The sequence below is a fragment of the Cricetulus griseus genome, chromosome 6 (genome assembly GCF_003668045.3).
Source record: "Cricetulus griseus strain 17A/GY chromosome 6, alternate assembly CriGri-PICRH-1.0, whole genome shotgun sequence".
Classification (NCBI taxonomy): Eukaryota; Metazoa; Chordata; class Mammalia; order Rodentia; family Cricetidae; genus Cricetulus; species Cricetulus griseus.
Genome location: NC_048599.1, coordinates 34,411,749 through 34,437,116, shown reverse-complemented (window position 1 = coordinate 34,437,116; position 25,368 = coordinate 34,411,749). Strand labels below are relative to the sequence as shown.

Here is a 25,368-nt window from a genome sequence, read left to right as displayed (position 1 = left end):
TCTCAGTGTTACATATAATGCATATGTACATTTTGTTTTACTTGGATATGTTTCTTTAGGAAGAGATTACTTTGCTTTTCCCTAACATATTTAAGGTTATAAATAAGCTACTGTTAACATTAACTAATGTTTAAGACGATGAAAAATATAAATTTGTTTAGAATCGAATTGTTATTCTGACAAGATTTTTATGTAAATAGTATATTTCATAGTAACATCTATTTAAACTAAGTCTTATGAGTTGTTGTACTTCAGAAAGTTTGCTTAGCTGGGTGTGATGGCCTGTGTTTTTAATCCCAGCATTCAGGAGGCATAGGAGGGCAGTGGAAAGAGGTCTCTATGAGTTCCAGGCCAGCCAGAACTTCATAGAGGGGAGGAGGAGAGGGAGAGGGAACTGTGATTGACATGTAAAACAATCTTGTTTCTAATTTAAATAAAAAATGGAGAAAAAAAGAGAACGGTTTGAATTAATAATTAATTGGGCTATTGAATGGATACTCTTTCATGCAAACGTCTTAGCATCAGTGTAAGATTATAGAGTTTTGGGGCTGGAGAGTTGGTTCACTGGTTGAGTTTATACTGTTGGAGTTCAGTTCCCAGCACCCATGTTGGGGGGTATGCAATTGACCGTAACTCTAGCTTCATGGGATCCCACGTTCTCTCCTGGCCTACTGCACACTCATGTACATACATGCATACACTGAAACACAGGTAGGCATATTTACAAATCTTTAAAAAAGATTTGAGAATTTTGTTTCTTGGTTATTTATACTTCCAAGGCCGAGTCTCTGGATAAGATGAATTTTCTTTCTTTCTTTCTCTCTTTTTCTTTCCTTCCTTCCTTCCTTCCTTCTTTCTTTCTTTCTTTCTTTCTTTCTTTCTCCTTCCTCTTTCTTTCTTTCTCCTTCCTTCCCCCCCCTTTCTTTCTTTCTTGGTCACTTGTAAGAAAGTGTAAACTGACTGTGGCGGTCACAGAAATTCGTATAACCCATAAAAAACGGACTCTGTTAGTCTCTTAAAATGCTTGAATAGGACTGTACCCAATTACTCATTTCCTTGTTGAAGAATGACAGGAAGATGACACAGCCCCTTCATAACGCAGCAAGTGAGAAGGGAAAGTTTTGTAAAGTGGAGAGTGTAACTACACCTGCCAAGCTCAGAAAGAACTTCAACTAGTGGGCGAGACTCTCTGACACCTCCAAGCCTCTTCCTGCAGGCTGAGAGCCTCTTCCGGACAACTTCGGGTTCCTCAGGGGGCTACACGTCACTGTTCTCGCTTCCCGGTAACTAAGGTGACGAGAGGGACTTCCCTTTGAGGCTAATAGACGTCGTGTTGTGTGAGGGCGGACGTCTGAGGAGTGATGGATGCGTTTGGATGACCGACCCGCCGTCGCCGAGGTTCTGTGCAGGAGCAGGGGAAACTTTTAGGGATGTATTCGAGGAAGTATGTACCCTAAGGAACTCTGACGTTTGAAATTTGAAGTGTGAGAAACTGCCGCCTTGCCCCATTCAAAGATGGAGGCGCAGCTCGCTGACGGTTTCGTTTTGGTGCGTCAGTCATAGAAGCGCTCTTTGATTGGCTAGCACATGGCGCCGTGAAGTGCCGTCATAGAGCGCTGGCCAATCGACTGTGAGCTGAGGTGGACTTGGCGGTGGAAGCCGGAGCCGAGCTCTGGAGTCTCTGGGGCGCGGAAGGCTCGGTCTAGGTGAGTGGCTGCGGGCAGGTGAGCGACCCTGCTCTGGTGAATGGGTGCTTAGCAGGAGGGCCGAAGCCAGAGACGCTGGGTAAGGTGTGCTGCTTCTGGGAGGAGCTTTTTCTGGTCAGGCTGAGGAATCGGGGGAATTGATGTTCCAGAAGCCGGCTGAAGATGACTCCTCCGCGCCATGCCGGTTTCTGACTCCGTAGCCCTCCGAATTGGGGTGGCGGCAGCGGCGTGAACATGCGGAAGGACCGAATCCCCATGAAAAACTTGAGTTTTGCTTTGTGATAAGTGAAGCCAGAACTTAGATCTTCAGTACAGGCTTAGGTCTTGTTTCGCCGTGGCCACATATGGTTACCACGTCCTGCAAAGTTATGTCCTGGAGAGATGAGAGTGGCTCGGATATTTTATTGAATGCCTTTTTAGGCCTCTTATTCGCTCGCTCGCTCACTCACTCACTCACTCATTTATTTAATTCTTCAGATATCCTTACTCGTTGAGAATTTGATGTGAGCAGTGGACTCATGTCCCGTGGAAAAAAATGTACATTTTCTCAACACATAGAATTTAATAACAGTACATAGAACTAAAGAGGATTCATTAACTCACTGAAATCCTCTGTGGGTTACGTGTCCAGGATTAAGGAACCGTGATCTGGGGCTGGAGAGGTGATGGCTCAGAGGTTAAGAGCCCTGGCTGGTCTTCCAGAGGACCAGGGTTCAATTCCCAGCACCCACCATGGCAGCTAACAACTGTCTGTAACTCCAAGATCTGACACCCTCACACAGACATGCAGGACATGCAGACAAAACACCAATGCACATAAAATAAAAAATAAATTATAAAAAAGAAAGAAACCGTGGTCTAGAAGATTCAGGAAAAGAGGCAACGGGAAATAGGGAGTAGATTTTAATATGTAGGTACTTGGGGACCTGTACCTTTAAATAAAGAACTTTAAAAAGTGGTTATCGTTACTTGTGGGATTTGTTGAAGTAATTACCTAATATGGTGATATTAGAATGTATATACATGTGATTTATTTATTCACTCCCCCAGGAAGGTACATAGTCAATGTGTTCAGCTTCTTGTGTTTGCCAGAAGTAACAAGTAGATGTTTCAGAGTTTCAGTTGGAACAGACATTAAGGATTTTTGTTGTGTGGATTCTGTATGGTCGAATAATTTATTTGCTTTTCTGGCCGTGTAAAATTGCCTTCATCGAAGTTGTTTGCAGTATGGTATTCCTCAAAGGAGATAGTTGTTATCAAGCACTTTGGCACTAAAATCCACTTTAATATCATATATATGATATGTAGTATCATATAGTATGTATATACTATCATAGTATATATTTGGTATCATATATATGCATATGATAGGATCTCCTAATGTAACCCAGGTGGCTTTGAACTCCTTTGGTTCTTCTGCCTCAGCCTCCCAAATTTGGAGATTGCAAGAATTTGCCCCACATTCTCATCTCATAGACTGAATTTTTGTCTATCCTTTTTTTATTTTGTTATTTGTGTGAGCATATGCATGATGTTTGTGTACACTTGTCAAGTCACTCATGTTGGGGGCAGAAGGCAATGCTTTTGGTGATATTGGGTCTCTCCTTACAACTTTTTGAGGGATCTGAGGACCAAACTCAGGTTGTCAGACTTGGGGGCAAGCACTTTACCCACTGCACCATCTTGCCAGTCCTTACTTGCTCTCCTGAATGAGTCGATGTATTTTAGATCACAAATAGGATGCATTTACTCAACAACATTGGGATTATCTGAAGGGCTGATTTACCAGGGTCTTTGAGGATGAGCATAAGCAAACAAGGTAAGGAAGGAGAACAAGGCGAGACTTGGTACAAAAGCCAACTCCCCTTTGTAGTTTTTGGCATGCACATTAGAAATGCTCCCGTGCCATGATGCTTCCTGTTAGTAACTGGCTTCTCAAGTCAGCATACAGTTCTATTCCCCACAATGAGCAAATTGTGTGTGTGTGTGGGGGGGGGGCGTGCAAAAGCTAAGGTCACTTGCAATGCAACATTTCCTACAGTGTTTACTTTGTTAAAGGAAGGGAATTGGGAAAATTGCTGACTGATGAAACAGTTTGAGACTTATCTTTGGACATATGGTTGAAATTGGCTTGTGTGAGGAATTTAGCTAAGTGGTAGAGTGCTTGCCTAGCATGCACAAGGCCCTGGATTTAACCTTTAGTATCATAAACAAAAAACTAAATAGCAGTAATATCCAGCTATACACAGATATCAAATGGTCAAGCAGTTCAGCCTTTAACTGCTTTGATCAATTTTTTTCAAGTTCTACAGAGATGGTTTGAGAAAGTGCCCTGATTAGTATTTTTGCCAACTTGACACAAGCCATTGTCAGTTGAGAAGGGGGAACCTCAATTGAGAAAATGTTCCTATCAGGTAGACCTTTAGGACATTTTCTTTATTGATGATTGATATATGAAGGTCCAGTCTACCAAAGGCAGTGCTACCCCTAGGCATGCAGTCCTGAGTTTGTATAAGAAAGCAGGCTGAGTAAGCCTTGAGGAACGAGCCAGTAAGCAATGTTCTTCCATGGCATCTATATTAGTTCCTGCCATGAGTTCCAGCTCTGGCTTTTTGAAAGATGATGGACTACAAGAGTAAGCTGAAATATAAATCCTTTCCTCCCCATATGGCTTTTGGTCATGGTCTTGGCTTTTGTTTGCTTGTTTTGTTTGATTTCATTTTGTTTTTTGTTTTTTGTTTTTTGAGATAGGATTTCTCTGTGTAACAGTCCTGGTTGTTCTGGAACTCCCTTTGTAGACCAGGCTGGCCTTGAACTCACAAAGATCCACCTGCCTGTACCTACCAAGGGTTGGGATTAAAGATGTTTTCCACCACCACCTAGCCTGGCATGGTCTTTATTATAGCAGTAGAAAGCTAAAACAGAAAGAAGGGTAATCAACTTTGGGGGTCTCAGAGAAGGTAGTTACTATTATCCTTCAGTGACAGATTTTTCCACACCAGGTGTTTGAGAAACACTATCTTGTAAGATCATCTCTGTTTCTGAGTGCTGATTTTCTGTTGTGAACTACTGCACAAGGCTTGAGGCCATCCTTTTTTTGAAGGTCAGCTGAGAATTTTGCATATAATTAAAGCTTTGTTTTTAGTTTCCTTTTAGGCCATGGCAACATATCTGGAGTTCATTCAGCAGAATGAAGAACGAGATGGTGTGCGTTTCAGTTGGAATGTGTGGCCTTCTAGCCGCCTTGAAGCCACAAGGATGGTTGTTCCCTTGGCTTGTCTCCTCACTCCTTTAAAGGAACGGCCAGACCTACCTCCAGTACAATATGAACCTGTGCTTTGCAGCAGGCCGACCTGCAAAGCTATTCTCAATCCACTTTGGTATGAATTCCTTAAAAAACTGGTAAAAGTGATATAGTAAATTGTCTCTTTATGCAATACTCATAAAAGTCACTTAATTTCTATAGGAGAGTTTCCAGTTTAAGATGAGAGTAAGTAGGTGATAAGATTCTTAGAGGACAAGTGCTCATGGAAACCTCTCTGGTGTGACACTTCAGATAAAATTGGAATCTCTCTCTCTCTCTCTCTCTCTCTCTCTCTCTCTCTCTCTCTCTTTTTTAAAGCAGGTCTCTCTCTAGCCCTGGCCGTCCCAGAATTCACTATGTAGACCCCCTGGCTGGCTTCCACCCCACAGAGATCCTCCTGCCTCTGCCTCCCAAGTGCTGGGATTAAAGATGTGCACAACTACTACCTGGCCAATCGATGGCTTTTAAAGCATTAAAAATATCCTAAAACTTCATTCCTTTTGTACATACCCTATATGATGATGATGTATGTCTGGAAGAAGTAGTAAACAGAAGAACATTGTGTGTGTGTGTGTGTGTGTGTGTGTGTGTGTGTGTGTGTGTGTGTATGCTTACACAAGTAGACACACATCTATGCATGCCATTTGTATGTGGGTACCTGTGGAGGGCAGAAGAGGGAGTTGAGTTTCTTGGAGCTGGCGTGGATGCTAGGAACCAAACTTTGTTCCTCTGAAAGAGCGGCAAGTGTTGTTAACCACTGAGCCATCTTTCCAGCCCTGGCAGAAGAAATTTTACTCCCAATAATTTTATTAAGTGAATTTTTTTAACCTGAGATTCTATTCTATTCATTCATTTCGACACTATTGGAAATAATTTTTTTTTTCCATTATTTTTTGAGGTAGGGTGTCCATGTTGCATAATTTGGTCTCATACTCTAGGGCTTGTGTGGCCCTCCAGCATTAGCAGAAGAGTACCACCATGCATGGCTGAAGGAATTTTGAAGCAAGTTGAGAGTGTTAAATTTTTTGTATGCAGGACCACTTTTTCCTTTATTTCTCCTTGCTTTTCTTTATCAAGCCCAAGGTAGGAAAGTCTCTACCCTGCTTGTAAAATGATAACCATTGACTAGTAATATCCTACGTGCAGAAAGGGAGAGGAAGCAATAGAAGCTTTATCATGAACCATTTCTAGCAGCTTTACCAACCTGGAAACATGCTTTCCATGGCCTAAGCATGAAATGTGCTTTTATTATTGAAATTAAGAGGTTTTATATAGGGGCTGTAGATAGGCGGCTTAGTGGCCAAGCATACTTGCTACTCCTTCAGAGACCCATGGTCATGTTCCCAGCACCTACATGTTAGCTCAGTCTTCCATAACTCCAGTACCACGGGATCTTTTGCCCTCTTCTTGCCTCTGCTAGGCATGTGTGTGCTGTACATACTACAGGCAAACATGCATACACATATAATAAAACTAAACATCTTTTTAAAAAAAAATTTTACATTGTTGAACAACGTATATCTTGACGACCAGGTTAAAATGAAGGCAAAAGGAAATAGCTTATAGTATATACGAGTGAAGAAATCTTAAAACATGATTTACTAAGTTCAAATATTTGAGGGAAATTTTTGGTGTACATGATAGCCAGTTTTCCTGCAGTGCAATTTCATGAACCCTTCTGTATGAGCACATTCATAGAAACACATGCCTGTTTAATTTGTAGAACTTTAAATCTACATTTGATTGCTTTCTAGCTTGGAAATAAATATAATATCTGTGATATTTATTTACCTCTCTTGCAGTCAAGTTGATTATCGAGCAAAACTTTGGGCTTGCAATTTCTGTTTTCAAAGAAATCAGGTATGTAATTTAAAGCAGCATATATATGTTATTTCATTTTTGTTTACTAGTTTGGAAAAGATTACATGAACTTAAATTTCTATCTACACTAGTGATTAGCAGTCTTTGGTGGTCTCAGGTAATGGCTTTTGTTAGGCACATTGGTGTTGGATAGTAGGGAACATAGAATTCTCTTATCTTTTTAAGTTTTCTATGGAAAGTGAATATGTTACCTAAAAAAAAATAAATCTGCTGTTTATATGTTACTGAACCACTTTAGTTCTCTAATTAGATGGTGCATGTTATTGATATTTCATCTTGTACCTTTAGGGTTCCCGTATTAATGTTCAGCTTCTTCTGCTTTAAAATTAGTGTTGTGCAGGGTGGTGCATGCTTTTAATCCCAGCACTCACAGGCAGATATCTAAGTTCGAGGTCAGCCTTGTCTATAGAGTGAGTTCCAAGACAGCTAGAGCTATAGAGAAAACCTGTCTAAAAACAAACAAGTGTCAGAACCTATAGATCTGCCAGCTATTGTCTGTTCAACTGTTTTTTGTTTGTTTGCTTTTTGGTTTTTATTTTTTATTTTTTTTTTGGAATGGGGTTTCTTTGTGTAACAGTCCTGGCCGTCCTGGAACTCACTTTGTAGACCAGGCTGGCCTTGAATTCACTGAGATCCACCTGCTTCCACCTCCCAAGTGCTAGGAGGCTGGTCAGCTTTTTATTAGACCACTCAGGTGCCTTAGGCAGGCAAGGTAAAGCAGCAACACATTTTTACATAATTAAACAAATGCAATATAAACAAATGTAACACATTTTTGCCTAGTTAAAGTAATATTCTGAAAGATTAACAAATGTAACATATCTTTTCATAATTAAAGTACCTTTCCACAACAGTGTCCTGGACCCCTCCATCTCTTACAGTCCTTTCCCCCCTCTTCAGGGTCCCCTGAGCTTGGCCTAATGTTTGGCTGTGGGTCTCTGCATCTGTTTCCATCAGTTGCTGGATGAAGCTTCTCTAATGATGATTGGGCCCCAAACTGTATGCATAGCAGAATATCTTTAGCTATTACATTGACACCCCCCCCCAGTCATGTTTGGTTCTATCTTAGGTCTCTTGAGTTATCCAGCCTGTGGGTCTTGGTGCTCCAGGCAGTGTCAGGGGTAGGCTTACTCAACTGGCATGGGTTTTATTTTAGGCTAGCCATTTGGCTAAGATCAAGTGTGGTGTCTGTTTTTATCAGTAATTCTTTTTTAAGGTTGTATCATCATAGACATGTAAGAGAATTAGAAACTTTGAGTGCTAGTTGTGTTTTAGCAACATGTTTTATATTTTGTTCTTTCAGAGTTAACATGGTCATGAACCAGTTTTATAGATGCAAAATGAGTGTACCATGCATGGCTGGGGCTGGACCTGGAGTTCAGAAGTGGTGCACTTGCCTATGCCTAGGCTTAGTCTCCAGTACAAAGAAAAAAGTGGAACACAAATCACTCTTAGCCCTAATTAAATGTTTTGTTTTCTTCTCATCAGTTCCCTCCAGCATATACAGGCATATCTGAGGTGAATCAGCCTGCTGAATTGATGCCTCAGTTTTCAACAATTGAGTACATGATCCAGGTAATTTTGTCATGTGTTTAATGAGCACCTTTAACATTGAGTTTCTTTTGAAATACTTGGAGTGATACAGATCTCTCATCTGGCTGGTGTCCATGGGAGCAGGACTGTAGACAGTATAATATAGAACATTTGTGTTACTAGCATTATTTTCAGGTCTTGACCCAGGCTTTAAAAAAGGTAGAACTGACTAAATTTTAAGTCTGTCTCCACAGCCTTCTCCATCTCACCTAAGACACTTTAGCGTCTAGGTGCTCAGCTTAAAAATTGTATAGTGCCTCCTGCCTTCCTATCACTGGTACTTATATGCTAGGAGAGATGGGCTTGCAATGATCATCTTGCCCTAAATGTAAATCCTGTAGCCTCTTTCCCTCTTCCCTCTTTCCCTGCTCTTAGCTGCTTCCTCTGGGACTCCCTAAGCATTCTGAGACTTAGGCCCCCTCACACACCCTGCCCGTGATCTTCCTGTCTTGAGCATGACTTAGGTGAAGTCAACCAAATGCAGCTGAGGAAATGAACAGGGATGGAGGCTAGCCTGGGCTAGAAAAGTTAGACCCACCCCTTCCTATTCTCATCATTGACTTCTTTCTTCCACATCCCCCATCTCATTTGGTAGACCATCCATTGACTTACTGTTCGGAACCTACCCAGATTCCACCCACTGTATCTTCCCTGTCTCTAGACATCCTGGGTCATCTACCTTCTGTCGCTAGATATATTGACAGCCGCTTAGCTGTTCTTCCACGTTTACCTTTGCCTGTTTGTTCTTATTCTTTTTTTTTGTTTTGTTTTGTTTTGGTTTTTTTTTTGTTGTTGTTGTTTGTTTTTTGGTCCACAGATTTATTTATTTAATTGCATACCAGTCCTAGTTCCCCTCTCCCATCCTCCTGTTTCCCCTACCTTCCCCTACCAAAACCCCCATCCAGTCCTCAGATGGGGAGTCAGTGAAGTCTGTCCTATCACCACGTTGAGGCAGGACCAAGGCCCTACACACCCTGTGTCTAGGCTGAACAAAGTATGTCTCTGTAGGAAATGGGCTACAACAAGCCAGTTCATGCACTAGGGATAGATCCTGGCCCCACAAACTGCTCAAGCCATCGACTGTCTCTCTGGAGTCAGTGAGCTCCCACTAGCTTGGATCAGCTTTTTCTGTGGGTTTTCCCATTGTGGTCTTGACCCCTTTGCTCATATTATCGATCCTCCTTTTCTTTGATTCTTTGAGTGGACTCTGGGAGCTTGGCCCAGTGGTTAGTTGTGATTTTCTGCATCTGCTTCCATGAGTTACTGGATGAAGGTTCTGTGATGACAATATAGTAGTCCTCAATTTGATTACAGGGGAAGACCAGTTCAGGCACCCTCTCCACTATTGCTTAGAGTTTTATCTTCGGTCATCCTTGTTTATTCCTGGGCATTTCCCTAGTGCCAGGTTTCTTGATAATCCCATAATGGCTCCCTCTGTCAAGACATTTCTTTCCTTGCTCTCCCTCTCTGTCCTTCCCCAACTTGACCATCCCATTCCCTCATGTTCTCCCCACCTCCTGTCTTCCTCTCTCCTTCCAACCCTGCTTTGTTTTTAGTCTTAATCCAGCAACTGTGTAACTCTGTAGAAACATGTATCATGTTATTTCTCTGCTCAGAAGCCTCTACTGATGGACTAAATTGGCCCCCCACTCAAAGCAAAAGATAGTCTTCAAGGCCCCGTGTCTTATCTCCTCCTAGTGTCCTTGTTCAGCCCATGGGCCGCCTTCACTCCTCAAGTGTCACACTTGCCAGAGAGTGTTTGATCTGTCTTCCCCTCTTCCTCCCCACAACCATGATCTGTTTATTTACATGTGATGTGTATGGGCACATGTGTGGAGGTCAGAGAATAATTTGTGGAGGCCAGTACTTCTACCTTGTGGGTTCTGGGGATTGAATGCAGGTCATCAGGCTTGGTTTGCTCTTTTTCTGCTGAGCCATCTTGTCCCCTCAAATTTTACCTTCTTACTGAAGTTGCCCCCCCTTCTATTTTTATTATTATTTATTTACTTTTTGAGACAGGGTCTCACTATGTAGCTCTAGCTGTCCTAGAACTCAGTATATAGACCAGGCTGGCCTCAAAATCAGAGATCCATCCACCTCTGCCTGCTAAGTGTTGAGATTAAAGGCATATGCCCCCATCCCCGGCCCTGATCTCTGTGTGACACAGGGATCTGCCACCTTCCTCCATCTTAGCTGTTGCTGCCCCCTGACCTCCCCATCCAGGTTTGTTTCTTTTGGCTGGCAGAAATTTTTGTTTCTGTCCAGTGATGTATGCCAGGGTCTGCAGTAATGTCTGGCACATAGTAGGTATTAAATATTTAGTACATTTTTAGGTTAATGTTTGTTTTGCTGTACTCTGGGCCATTTAGATTAGAAGCTGGTATATATCTTTAGCTACACAGTTATATCACTTGGGATATTTACAGGTATAAAGACTTCTGTTTTGTATCTGATTTGCTCTGTGCTAGCTGGTTATATCTGTGCATGTACTCACCATTATGCTGTTTTTTCTTTGCCCAAAGCGAGGTGCTCGATCTCCTCTGATCTTTCTCTATGTGGTTGACACATGTTTGGAGGAAGATGACCTTCAAGCACTCAAAGAGTCCCTGCAGATGTCCTTGAGTCTCCTTCCTCCGGATGCTCTAGTTGGTCTTATCACTTTTGGGAGGATGGTGCAGGTTCACGAGCTAAGCTGTGAAGGAATCTCTAAGAGTTATGTCTTCCGAGGGACCAAGGATTTAACTGCAAAGCAAATACAGGTTTGTGCCTTGTAAAGAAGCAGGACCAAGGATAGATCTATGATGCTTATTATTTACTTTTAGTGTTAATGGAAATTGGATCTTGCTGGTTTTCCTTTTCAGGATATGTTGGGCCTGACCAAGTCTGCTATGCCCATGCAGCAAGCAAGGCCTGCTCAACCTCAGGAGCAGCCTTTTGTTTCCAGCAGGTGAGACACCAGTATACAGTGTTACATGTTCTGTGTGGGCATGCCTGGCAGCCCAGGAGATCAGGAATGATGATAGGATTTACTATTCCAAAGTTCTAAGAAAAGAATTAAAGCATTGGCCCCATTGATATTCCGTGTCTTACAAAAATGTTTCGACACTGTCCTATTGGTTCCCTCCTCTTTGACACATAGCTGTTGTCCTTGCTCCTTAAGTAAAGCTGACAAAACAAAAGCCACTCCTTTTGGGTACTTTAAATAAACTTTTGAGCAGGCACTCACATCATTCATTTGGCTGAAAGAAAGCCTGTGGTTGCCTCAGGCCAGGACAGCAGCCAGCAAATTCAGTACAACATGCCATCTGATGTGCTCATATGCTGGTTTTCCTCCACTCTGGTGGAAACCAGAGTGCTTCTCTCTACACAACTTCTAAGGCATGCAAACAGAAGCTTCAGCATGGTGAAGACTGTCCACATAAACAGACCTAAAACAAACTGGATCCACACTAGGTTTATTATTAGGATTTCTTTGCTGCTTAAATTTTAACCTAACTTTTTCCTTTTCAATTTTATTTTTTTTATGATACGTGCAAAAATTTGTGATTATTAGATTTTATAATATATTTCACTTTAAAATTGTTTGGAATTGCTTTTGTGTTTATAGAGATAATTTTGAAGGAAAAAGTTTGAACTTTTCCTGTTGGATAATTGTTTTGAAAAGCAGTTAACTGAGTGGACCTATGTACGGTTGAAGGTCAAGGTACTTTATTAAATCACAACTGATGTGCCCTTTTGAAATCATACAGATTTCTGCAGCCTGTTCACAAGATTGACATGAACCTCACAGATCTTCTTGGGGAGCTACAGAGGGACCCATGGCCAGTAACTCAAGGGAAGAGACCTTTGCGATCCACTGGTGTTGCTTTGTCCATTGCTGTTGGCTTGTTGGAGGTAATTCAGATTTCTATAGGAACCTCTTGATCATACAAGCTGTTCTTGTTAGCTTTGTTTGAAAATTTCTTGTGCTTTAAGTCAGCCCATTTTCTCTGTATCAGAAAGTGTTATTCACATTGAAAATACCAAAAAGTTTTGATGAAAAACTAAGGGAATGGGAATAGTGGGGAGAGTGCTTTCACTAAAATAATAAAAGTGCAAAACCATGTGTTGGGAGAAAGTAGTCGCTGCTTTTGTCTGTGTGTGTTACTCTGCAGCACCGCTAGTGCCAAGAGCAGGTGAGGAGGCGGGAATGTGAAGAGTTTGTCTTTGGAGTATTTTATACATAAGTGGGAACCACACTCAGTCGTGGAACTATATATTTTTCTGCCATAATTTTTACTCTGTTTATAGGGTACTTTTCCAAATACTGGAGCCAGGATCATGCTGTTCACTGGAGGCCCTCCCACCCAAGGACCTGGCATGGTGGTTGGAGATGAATTGAAGACTCCTATTCGTTCCTGGCACGATATTGAAAAAGATAATGCACGGTTCATGAAAAAGGCAACCAAGGTAGGTACCTGTGGATTCCAGCTGTCACTGCAGTAACACAGCCACGCGTGGACCACTCTGGATGAATGATGGCTACTTTGCTGAAGTCAGAAGGTGCTTGTATAGTGACATACTTCCAGATCTTGGCTCCTATTAACTTACTGTCCCCATCTATGGCTCTGATTAGAGGAGAATGGTTCTAGAGTGTTGAAAGAGTTCTGAATCGGCCAGGTGGTGGTGGCACACGCCTTTAGTCCCAGCACTCGGGAGGCAGAGGCAGGCAGATCTCTGTGAGTTCTAGACCAGCCTGGTCTACAAGAGCTAGTTCCAGGACAGCCTCCAAAGCCACAGAGAAACCCTATCTCAAAAAGAGTTCTGAATCTAAAGCTGTATTTTTATTTCATCTGGCTGTTTTATAGATCGCGAATTCCATGCTCCTTTTCTTGATCACATCCTTAGGTGTATTAAGGCATACCTTTGGAATTATGCTTCTGTTTCCTAAAGATAATTTTCTTTTTTATTTACAGCATTATGAGATGCTTGCTAATCGAACTGCTACAAATGGTCACTGCATTGATATTTATGCTTGTGCTCTTGATCAAACTGGACTTCTGGAGATGAAATGCTGCCCAAATCTTACAGGGTATGTTGACATTGAACACCTGCGAACTATGGGAAGAAGTGAATGATGGAGTCACAGGGATGAGTGAGGCTAAACATTGGAGTTTTCAGGTCACTCAGTTTTGGGTTTGTTGGCTGGAGAGGGAGTGCGGGCTCAGTGGAGGAAGAGGCAGTACTTAGCAAGAGGTCTCAGGATTTCACTGGGAATGAGTCGCATCAGAGTAAGTGTTTCTTCTTTGGAGTTGTTAAACTTTTCTGAAGACCGGTCATCGTGCTAGTGTGGAGTACCAGGCCTTCTGCTGTGCACTTCCCTTGTGATAGGCGAGTAACAGCATCTGAGTGTCAGAGTGTCATGCAATTAGGAGAAACTTGACCTGACTAAGTGACTCTGTGACTAGTCCCAATCACATACCAGTCAGTATTGTCCTCAACTGAAAATGTAGAAAGAATTCTCAACTTGCAATGATGCCTAGACTAGGAACCATAGGGCTTATGAAACAGTTTAGGAATGTTCTTTGGCTTTCCTCAGACCCTCTGAATCAAAAGCTCTTGGGGAGCAGCTGTCTAGATTTGGGTGCTCCTGAAAGTTCAGAAGCACTGAGGTGGAGCACTGGTTCTGAAGCTCAGCTGCATAGTGTCGGCTAGGGAACTTCAAGGACTCTAGTGGAAAGGAAGTAAGGAACAAACAAGCTACTTTGCCTGTCTTGCCCCCTGGTATAATTAACCATGGGGCATGGCTTGGGCATCAGCATTCTTCCAAGTTTTCCTCCAGTGATTCTAACATAGAGGAAAGTTTGAACACACACAGCCTTGGTTTCTTTGGGAACTCATTTTAGAAGTGCAGCCTCTTAAGCCTCATTTCTCACTTGCTGAATCAGAACCTACATTTGCCCACGAGCATAACGACTGGAATACATGACATAGTTTGAGGAGCATCTACAGAGAGCCATGGATGGGGCTGGAGATTCTGCATTTCTTTTTCCTTTTTGTTCTTTAAATTTCATTTGTTTATGTATGCACATGTGTGTGTGTCAATGCACACATGTGGAGGTCTGGGGACACTTTCTGGGGCTTGTTTGTTTATGTATGCACATGTGTGTGTGTCAGTACACACATGTGGAGGACTGAGGACACTTTTTGGGAGTTAGTTGTATTCCAGTGTGTGAACCCAGGGATTGAACTTAGCTTGTCAGGTTTGGTAGCAAGCACCTTTACTTGTTGAACCATCTCCCTGGTCCAGATTTCTGCTTTTCTATTCAACCTCCCTAGTGATTCTACTGTGCTCTCTTAGGGGATGGTGTAGGAAGTAGAATCTGAACCTCTTTTGGAGATCAGGACAGATGTATTAGAAATGGGATTAGGTTCCTCTTGACATACATCATTGAACCTACTCTAGACAGTTTAGTTTTCAATGGATCCTGTAGGCATATCTGTAACCCTTGCACTCTGGAGGATCTTGGGTTTAAGGCTAGCCTGGGCTCTATAGCAAGATGTTGACTTTAAAACGAAAAAGCCCCCTCCCACCCATCCACCAACACTTTCCAAAAAAATCCAGTAACATGTGCTGGCAAGATGGGTCAGCAGATAAAGTTGCCTGCCTGCCACCAAGCCTGAGACTTGAGTTCAATCCTGGGACTCATATGTGGAAGGAAACAACCAAATGCTGCAGGTTTGTCCTCTGACCTCTGTACCCTCCATGGTATATGTACACCTATACATAAACACACAAACACACACATACATAGAGATGGATACATGTAAAGTCCCCCACCCCCCCCCCAAAAAAAAAAAGGAGCAACAAAACAACCTTGAGAGCAAGAGAAGCTCAAGTTCTCGTTGAGTAGGATGACCTCAGGCAAAGGCATGGTGACCCCAGGCTGGACTAGAGGAGTCGTAGATGATTTTCCAGGAAACTCAATGATTCCCTTAGTGCTTGTTTTCCCTGCTGAGACGGTGTGCTTTTTCCCTTTGAGCATTGGGTTTAAAGGAGCCATGTGATAACCTGGAGACAACTGAAGGGGAAGGAGGGAATGGTAGGTACCACTCAAAATGTTTTAGGAGGAGAATGATAAGGGCGACAGAGTAAACTCCAAACATGTTTATTGTCTGCAGCTGGGTATGTGGGTGCCTGTGTGAGAGAGGGAGGGAGGAATGGAGGGAGAGACAGCTGGAAGGAAGGAGGAAGGGAAGGAAGGAGAGGGAAAGAAGAGTCAATAATTCATTTGAACTGCAGGGTTTGTTGATTGAAGGGGTACTATTTGTTTGTTTGTTTAAGGTCTTACTGTGTATCCCTGGGTGACCTCAAGCTCACAAGCCTGCTTCAGCCTCCTGAGTGCTGGAGTATAGCAGTATGCCACCACTTGGAAAACATTTTATTGGAATGATTATAGGTTCATGGGAATTGTGTGAAGGGTGTGTAAAACAGTCTGTCCACACTCTTCATCTAGCATCTTCCAGGGTAGCCCTTTGCACAAATGTAGTACAGTACCAACTTCAAGAATGGAAATAGCACAGTGTATGCAGTGACACTGCAGACCTGTGTGGATTTCCCTGCTTGTTTTCTTTCTCTTTTGTGAGTATAATCAATGAGATTTTACCATCTCTGAAGATTTGTGTATAATCAAAATATAGAATTGGCGTTTTAAAATATTTTTGCATTTACTTTTTTGGTATGTGTTTTTGTGTGTGCATATGTATGCCCATGGATGCACACATGCCATGGCCCTTGTGTGGATGTCTGAGGGCCATCTGTGGAAGTTGATTCCCCTCCTCTGCCATATGGGTCCTGGGATTGATTGAAGTTATCAGACTTACCCACTGAGCCACCTTCCCAGATCCCTAGAACTGTTTTAAGGATTCTTTGTTTAATGTTTTTGAGATAGTTTCTTTCCTAAGTTCAAATTGAACTTGGTACTTTGCACTTAAGTTAATCACTAGCACCTGTGTGGGCATGTTTTTCTTTGTGTGTATGTGTTAATTATTGTTTGTGAATTCTCAGGGAATAACCAAATGGCTTCCAATCCTCTTAAATGTATACTTTCCCTCTTTCTCACCTAGAGGCCACATGGTGATGGGAGATTCTTTCAACACTTCTCTTTTCAAGCAGACATTCCAAAGAATTTTTAGTAAAGACTTCAATGGAGATTTCAGAATGGCGTTTGGTGCTACATTGGAAGTAAAGGTACAGTAGGCTTTTAGAAAAGTTTTATTTTACATTAGCTTATATAATTAACTTATGAAATTTTTATATATACATGTACTTATTTATTATTTATTTGAGGGTCTCACTGTGTATCCTCAGCTGGCCTGGAACTTACCACACAAACCAGGCTGGCCTTGAACTACAAAGATTCACCTGCCTCTTCCTTCAGTGTGCTCTACTATACCCAACCATATTAAAGACTTTTGAAACTTTACTGGGATTACTGGTTCAGTTCAGATCCTGGCAGCCTCAGCTCATAGATATAAACTCTAAAGGCCACTTAAAAGGATCTAACAAGATGGCTGTCACAAAGATGCCTACCATAGTCCTTTGCTTCTCAAGGATGACTCTATATTTATAAAGTTCTAAACAGAAAGTTCCTGGTCCCCTCAGGCCCTGCTCTGCTGTGCTCCATCCCACTTTAGGATACGTAGAGTTAGAGGGGCTTGGGTGGGTGTTGGTTGCTCCTGGGGCTTGGGGACAGGAAGTCACACATGGTGACTACCCAGCCATTGGTGTGAGTCACTGCATTGCACAGTGTAGTCAAACTTTTCTTTGGGCCACCAGCTCACAAATAGTGGCATGGGGACTTAGAATTAATTATGAAAGCTTGGCCTTAGCTTAGGCTTTTTCTCAACTAGCTCTTGTAACTTAAATTAACCCATATTTCTTAATTTATGTTCTGCCACATGGCTCAGTTACCTGGTTACCTCTCCTCTGTACTCTGTGGCATCTCTACCTTTCTTCTCCCTGAGCCTTCCCTTCCTTCCTTCCTTCCCTCCCTCCCTCCCTTCCTCTCCCTCCCCAGAAGTCCCACCTATTCTCTCCTTCCTAGCTATTAGTCATTCAGCTCTTTATTAAACTTATCACAGTGACACATCTTCACACAGCATAAACAAATATTCTGTAACAGCACAGAGTAGGGTTTATATTTAAGAAGAACCCAGGTGTTCTAAGAGCATCATGAGTTTAAGTTTGTATTTCTTTGTAGGAAATCACAGCCCTAGACAGCTGACTCTTAATTTATTGAGAAACCATTGAAAGAGGCCATTAGAAACTGTGATTAGAGAATTAGAGAAAAGCATTAGATTATCTAGGATAACCTTTAAACAGCTCTTTTTTTTTTTTTTTTTTTTTTTAAAGTTTGAGGGCTTTGTTTATTTAGCAGAGTTGGAGGCTATAACAAAAGAAAGAGGTAGGGAGATGTCTCATTGGGCAAAGTGCCTATTGTTTAAATTGGGCTAGTACCCTCAACATCATGAGGTTTTTTTTTTTTTTTTTTTTTTTAATTAGATAAAGAGTAATAAACTGAGCACATGCCTTTAATCTCAGCACTTGGGAGACAGAGGCAGGTGGATCTCTGAGTTCAAAGCCAGCCTGGTATATAGAGCAAGTTCCAGGACAATCAGGACTACACAAAGCAACACTTTCTCAAAACCCTGCCCACTCCAAACAAAAAGGAATGGACTGAATTCACTTTATTGTGTAAGTCTGAATTTTCTTCAATAAAGTGAATTCAGTCTTCAAAAAAAGTCTACATTTGTTAAAAAAGAAAAAAGAAAAGATTCAAAAGCAGGAGAATCTGTGAATTCCAGGTCAGGCTGGTCTATATAGTGTGTTCTAGAATAGCCAGAACTATATAGAGAGGCCCTGTCTCAGGAAGAAAGGGGGAGGGGGAAAAGGAAAGAAAAAAGAAAATATCCATTGGTCTTATCATTATACTGGAATTTGTGAATTAAGTATTTAATTCACAAACATATTTAAAATAATGTTTCCTGACTAGAAATATGTAAATAAGTATGAATATGTATGGTCTTTGGAAAAAACTGTAGTACATTTGGTAGAATTGTTATCTTTCATGAGTATAATAGTTTCAAATCTTAAAAAGTGAATTAAGAGTTGAAAATGTCAAGTGTGGTGGTGCATACCTGTATCCTGGCACTTAAGCAGAGGTAGGAGGATTGTGTGTATAAGCGCACGTGGGCTATCTAGAGATTTCCAGGTTAGTCTCAGCTACTTCTTAGGGATCCTGCTTCAAACAAATGGTGTGAAAAGCTACCTTACTGTGTCTTTGTTTTTTCAGATAGTGTTTCTGTGTAACAGAGCCCTGGCTGTCCTGGAACTCACTTTGGAGACCAGGCTGGCCTCAAACTCACAGAGATCCACCTGCCTCTGCTTCACAAGTGCTGGGATTAAAGGCACGTGCCATCATGCCCAGCTACTTTTTGTTTGTTTTTGTTTTCATTGTGTCTTTTTTTTTTTTTTTTTTTTTTTTGAGATAGTCCCATGTACCCAGGCTGGTTACAAATTCGCTATATAGTGAGGCTGGCCTTGAACTCCTGATCTTTTGCTTTAGCCTGCTGAGGATTACTGCTGCACCAGTACACCTGGTCTTCTTGATGTGTTTTCCAAGGTGGACTTTGTTCCTAGTGTCACTGGAAAAGCTTGAGTGGGCATTTGAATAGTATAATTCATTGGAGATTTTCTCTGTGGGACTTTTCCTCTAAGCTATAATTGTGATCATGGTGATAGATGACTCGCTCCTAACTTACTGTGTAATTTGTTTTAGACCTCTCGGGAATTGAAGATTGCAGGAGCCATTGGTCCGTGTGTATCTCTGAATGTGAAAGGACCATGTGTGTCAGAAAATGTAAGGAAAAAATCATCACCCTCACCTGCCCTGGAGTAAATTCATTAGCTAAGTCACATGATGATAATCTTGCTTGTGTCACCTGTGAGGTGTACCTGTGTGAGGGGAGCCGTAACCTCATCCATGACATCTGTCCGTCAGTCTGTCTGAAAGACCAGAGAAGGAAATGTGGAGGTTAAGTTAACCCTTGCTCAGGGTTGAAGCTGACGTAGAGGAGCTAGATGTCAGGTTCCTTTGAGTACATCTGATGTGTGGATGCTGTTCCACCGAGAACAAAAAGCCATCCCCTGTAGCAAAGGCAGACATTCAGAATTCTTCCAGAATAACCTGTGTGCCTCATCACTTAAAGCGTTGGTACCCTTGTCTCACTCAGTTGATAAAGGAGTTTAGTACAAGGGACCACTGAGGTGGTTGGACAGTGGATGACACAGATGCATATACGTTGTTAATGTATGAGAGCAAAGTTCTGTCAGTCCTTGGGGGACTTGGCTTTGCTAATGACCCACATGCTGTGAGTATGCTTTAGCTGAAAAGGCATGGCATCTGGTTTATGAGGTCTCTTCTGCATTGGCTACATGCATTAACCTAACCTCACAGGTCTGAAAATGCATCAGTGTTGCATCAAGGAATGAAATCACAGATTTCCTCTTGGATTAATTTGATCCAGAAAAAGCCCAAGTTTGAATTATCCACTTCTATCTGTAGTTTGTGGTTACTGGCCTGTCTGTAATCTCTGCAGTTTGTGTCTGTGCCTGTCTGAATGCTGTCTGGTGTCTCACTGTCCCTGACAGTCTCCTAGTATTTATTGAACAACACAAAAAGGATCCCATTGGAAAGAAATGAGGACTTTACAGAACCACGAACATTTTACAAGGGGAAAGGTCATATTTTACTGACCCCGACTGACCCAGAATCACTCATAAAAATAAGCTATGTCTGTATATTGTTTCTAACATGTATGGTGGATATTTGTTGTATTGGTTGTTTCCAGCCTGTGGGCTGCTTTAAGTAAATGATAACAAATATGTATGTCAGTACATACATATTCACATATACATTACTCTGGACCAGGGGTATGGAAGAGTACATAACTTAAGATTAAAGCTATGCATTAGCTTAGGTTGTGAAAGCACATTCTTGGGCTATCTAAGCCAAGTAAGGTTGGTTGTTCCAATGTTCTTTTAAGGTTACACTTAAACAGATTGATTACACAGTAGGATGGCCGGTGATCAAGAAGTGAATTTGGGCTGGGCATTGGTGGCGCACGCCTTTAATCCCAGCACTCGGGAGGCAGAGGCAGGCGGATCTCTGTGAGTTCGAGGCCAGCCTGGTCTCCAGAGCAAGTGCCAGGATAGGCTCCAAAACCATACAGAAAAAACCCTGTCTCGAAAAACCAAAAAAAAAAAAAAAAAAAAAGAAGTGAATTTGGCTGTGAGGTCCGGCAGAATTTCTGAATGCAAGAGCTATTTTCATAAAATTGTATTGCTTCAGTCTCTGAGGTAGTCCAGGGATGTTGTTACACAGTCCTGTCTGTCCTTCCCTTGTCATTTACAGTAGGAGGGTGGACTGTAGAGCTATTGTGCATTTAGGGTTTGTAGCTACTTCTTAGTAGTTGAGTAGCTTGGGTAGAATTCTTAATGCTCTTAATTCAGTGTTTTTAGAAAACAGGAAAATATAACAGTACCTGCTGAAGAATGTTAGGATTAAATGAGGTTGGTTAAATGAAGCCCTTGGGACAAGTACACCCTGGAGTCCTATACACATTATCTGTCAATGTCAGAACAACATTGACAGTGGCTCTGTAAATGAAAGTTTTGTCAAACTTGGCAGGGGCTACTGTTTGTATAAATTTTTGTAGTCCTTGGATGAGGCAGTTTCTTTCCCAAAGCCCATCTGAAGATTATCTAATTATCTCAGTGTGCTAAGAGACTTGCATCACCCCTGTTTTCTTGGAAGGGCTTTGGAAGGCTGCGCCATCTGTGAGCTTTAAAGTCTCCCTGATAAAGAAGGCTTCCTGGAGTAGTTTAAAAAGATACTTTTAAAAATTGGAACACACTGATTAGCCTTCCAGTTGAATTCAGCATTGCAAGTTTTGGTGGGGGTTGAGGATGAAAAAAGAAAGCACACCTTCAAGCATGCAGTAGTCTGAGACAGAGTACGGTTCCTGGAGGACCACCAAGTGGTGGTGGTATGCCACAGCTGTTGGTGACACAGTTGCCCTCCCTGTGTGGTTAGGATATCCTGGTATATTTGCTTTATCAACATTTTTTACAGACCCTTTGGAAATAACAGACATGACACTTTTTTTTTTTTTTTTTTTTTTTTGGTTTTTCGAGACAGGGTTTCTCTGTGGCTTTGGAGGCGGGTTTGGAGGCTGTCCTGGAACTAGCTCTTGTAGACCAGGCTGGTCTCGAACTCACAGAAATCCGCCTGCCTCTGCCTCCTAAGTGCTGGGATTACAGGTGTGTGCCACCAGCTCCCAGCTCAACACTTTGTTCTTAAGCAATACAATGTGCACATTCTAAAAATAAGGATGCTATACTGAGCAAATGAACAGTAATCTTGTACAAATGACATTTGGTCTGCATTCTTCTCCAGTTTCTTCCTAACTGTCCCCTATGGCTATTTGCCAATCCCATCAGCATTACTTTCAGTAACATATCCTTAGTTTTTTCAAACCCTAGATTAACCCTCATCTTTTGGTTCTTTTTGTGCTTTTATGTTTCTATGACACTCATGTGTTGAAGGCACTGTTGAGTGTTTTCTCTAGAATAATCTATAGTCTTGGTGGTCTGCTTCTATACAATAGTGTATAAGCTGTTACTTTACTTCCTTAAAGATTTTGAGTCTTGTTAAAGCTTATGTCTGTTATTTTCTGGGTGATTTACAGCTCTCTATTTCTTATTCTAATAGCGATGGAAAAAGCACATGCAACTTTCAAACCAGTAGATAATTCTTCCTCTTTACTCTTCCAACATGTATGATATAATGAAATGGTTTAGAGTGTCAGTATAAAAACTTAAAAGTGCTGTTAATATGTATAAACATTAAGACTCCATCTGGTCAGTAATTACACATTTCCTAGACATTCTCACTGGAATTTAAAGTTTCAGCTTAAGTAAATGTTCCAGGTGACCCACCCTGCTCATTTGCTGCTTTTCATTAGTGATTTCCCTTGGGGTTCATTTTCGTATGTATCTTTTCGAAATTCCTCTTCTCATTTCTAGGAACTTGGTGTTGGTGGCACAAGTCAGTGGAAAATCTGTGGCCTGGATCCCACATCTACTCTTGGCATCTACTTTGAAGTTGTCAATCAGGTGGGTTGCAATTATCTTCACATTATAGAATCTTCTAATTTATTCTGAAGGCACTCTTTTCTCCATCCTGGTACTACTTTGGCATCATATTAGATATTGTACTAATCTGGTGTGTTCTTTCTAAATTCCCTCCAGCATTTAGTTAGAATCAAACAGCAAATTACTTTGTCCCTTTACTGTTGAGCTGACAAGGCCCTGAGAGGAGTACTGGCTTTTCCCAGCCATCATAGTAATACTCATGAATTTTTTAGTCAGACTTTCTCTAATATTTTGTTATGAAAAATTACAAAGACTTGTACATGCAACAGCTGCAAAACCACTAGCTAGATTCTGTAATCAACATTTTACTACTGTTCAATATCTGTTGCCCCATTTTATTTTTTGATGCTTTATGGGTAGAGGGGGGATGAGTCAAGGTGTCTTACAGACCTGGATGATCATGAACTCCTGATCCTTCTGCTTTTATATTCAAAGTGCCGGGAGTACAGGTGTGTGCTACCATGCCTGGCTTATTTTTGATGTATTTCAGAGCAACTTTGGGTCATCAGTGGTTTTCATTTCTAAATAGTTTGGCACCAATAGCATTAACTGGATTCACTTTTATTCCTGACTCTGGAGACTGAACCTAGGCCTCTTGCATTGTATGCACATGATCTACTACTAAGTCATACACCCAGCCCCACACACCAATTCATTTGGATGTGCTAATGCCTATCCCTCCCCCACCTCTGCCTTTTTTTTTTTTTTTTTTCTTGTTTTTTTTTTTTCCTGAGACAGGGTTTCCTTGTGTAGCTTTGGCTGTCCTGGAGCTACCTCTTTGTAGACCAGGCTGTTCTACAGAGCTCCACCTTCCTCTGCTTCCTAAATCCTGGGATTAAGATGTGTGCCACTACCACCCGGCTCCACTTCTGCCTTTTAGATAACAGTTGATATCCAATGATCCCATATAGGTTTTAAGTGTACCATTGAAATGTACCAAGAACCTTACCTCAGTGCTTTAAAGGGTTGTGTTTAAGTCATGCCTTTGACAGTAACCATATGTGGCCTCCCACCCTGCAGCACAATGCTCCAATTCCCCAGGGAGGCAGAGGTGCTATCCAGTTCGTTACGCAGTACCAGCATTCCAGCACTCAGAAGCGCATCCGAGTGACCACCATTGCCCGAAAGTGAGCATCTTGTTTCCTTTTGTTGAGCCAAGGCTGATGATTTCCTGTGAGAGTTAACTTCTTTGAGTTTTTGTCTTTCTGATTCCCTTAGATGGTTCTCTCAGCTCCTCACTGACTTGGCTAACCCAATTGAACCTTTACTTAACTAGAAGAATCAGTTTTCAGTAACAATAGAGTTTATTAAAAATTATCTTTCATTATTTTATTTGGTAGATAAGTAAATCATGCTTCCTGTCAAAGTTGTAAACAGAACGTAAGTGCAGTTGGCTCTCTGTATCCAACAGTTTTTACATTCATAAATTTAGCCAAACCAGAATGGAAAATATTTTTTTAACATTATGTCTGTATTGAACATGAATGGACTTTAAAAAAATTATTATTCCATAAGCAATGGAGTATAACAGCTTTTGTATAGTATTTACATTGTCAGTGGTAATGTAGAGATGGGTGAGTATATGTAGGAGACTGTATCTAGATGTTTACAAATACCATGCCGTGTGTGTGTGTGTGTGTGTGTGTGTGTGTGTGTGTGTGTATGGAGAGAGAGAGAGAGATAGGACCTCACTATGTAACCCTAGCTGACCTAAAACTTACTACATAGACCAGACCAGCCCACCATGCTCAGGGGTATTATGCCATTTTGTATCAGTGACTTGAGCATCCATGAATTGTGATATCTGTGGGAGTGAGTCCTGGAATGAGTCTCTAGTGGATACTGAGAAATAAACTATTTGTTTATGGGTATCTTTACTTACCCTTTCCAGAGTTAAGTCTATGTAAATTTAACTGCACACCCTCATTTCTGTGCTGCTATATGTGTGTGTGGGGGAACTTATTTCTTATGTGTGTGTACTTATATCTGTGTGTGTTTATCTGGGGTTTGCCTCTCATTTAAACTAATGGCCCCACACTATTGCAGTGTTTGCATGGACTTGTAAGGAGACATTGTAGCCCTGCCTCCTAGGAGCTAGGTACAGGTGTGCTTGACTACGCCTGCCAGGGCGTGGTCAGGGGAATTCTTAAGGGGGCGGCAGACACGTGGGAGCTCTCTCTGACCTCTGTAGCCTGCTGCCTCTGGGCACGTTCTGGCTTGCGTTTGGCTGGTGTTTATCTGAATAAAGGTATCTTAACCTTACGGACTACAGCTTGACTTCAATCACAATATACCGACTGCTGCCTTTTTTGGATTTCACAGGCTACTCCAGCAGTGCTGCTTTTGTATTTTATTTTTAGGAATTCGTACATGCTAGTATTTTCTTTTTGGTGATAGTATTCTCCACATGACTGTGGGTTGAACCAGGGCCTCTCTCTCTTGCTCTCTCACTTTACCACTGAGCTCACTTTACCAGGTGTATTTCATGTCAGACATTTCATAGGTTGAAATTTTAGATTCTGCAAATCTACTATCCTTAGAGGCTGATTTGTTCTTTTCCTCGGTATGGGTAAGGAGAGTATCCCACAACCTCATTAATAGTTGAGGTTATATCATTAATAGATGAT

General features: G+C 41.6%; 1 protein-coding gene across 2 annotated transcripts in view; it reads left to right on the top strand.

Annotated features, from left to right (window-relative positions):
* Positions 1-1,262: 1,262 nt before the first annotated feature.
* The window catches only part of Sec23b (SEC23 homolog B, COPII coat complex component), a 41,811-nt gene continuing 17,705 nt past the window's right edge, over positions 1,263-25,368 (top strand). Inside the window, exons 1-13 of one of the 2 annotated variants that reach the window (XM_027421614.2) lie at positions 1,263-1,706; positions 4,863-5,086; positions 6,813-6,870; positions 8,380-8,466; positions 11,007-11,243; positions 11,346-11,431; positions 12,234-12,378; positions 12,775-12,933; positions 13,440-13,555; positions 16,591-16,714; positions 19,305-19,385; positions 22,613-22,702; positions 23,762-23,868. In XM_027421614.2, coding sequence (XP_027277415.1) covers positions 4,866-5,086; positions 6,813-6,870; positions 8,380-8,466; positions 11,007-11,243; positions 11,346-11,431; positions 12,234-12,378; positions 12,775-12,933; positions 13,440-13,555; positions 16,591-16,714; positions 19,305-19,385; positions 22,613-22,702; positions 23,762-23,868 — 1,511 coding nt within the window. In that variant the 5' untranslated portion in view covers positions 1,263-1,706; positions 4,863-4,865. Of the gene's footprint in view, positions 1,707-4,851; positions 5,087-6,812; positions 6,871-8,379; positions 8,467-11,006; positions 11,244-11,345; positions 11,432-12,233; positions 12,379-12,774; positions 12,934-13,439; positions 13,556-16,590; positions 16,715-19,304; positions 19,386-22,612; positions 22,703-23,761; positions 23,869-25,368 lie in introns of both variants that reach the window. The other variant, XM_027421612.2, reaches the window with a different exon arrangement.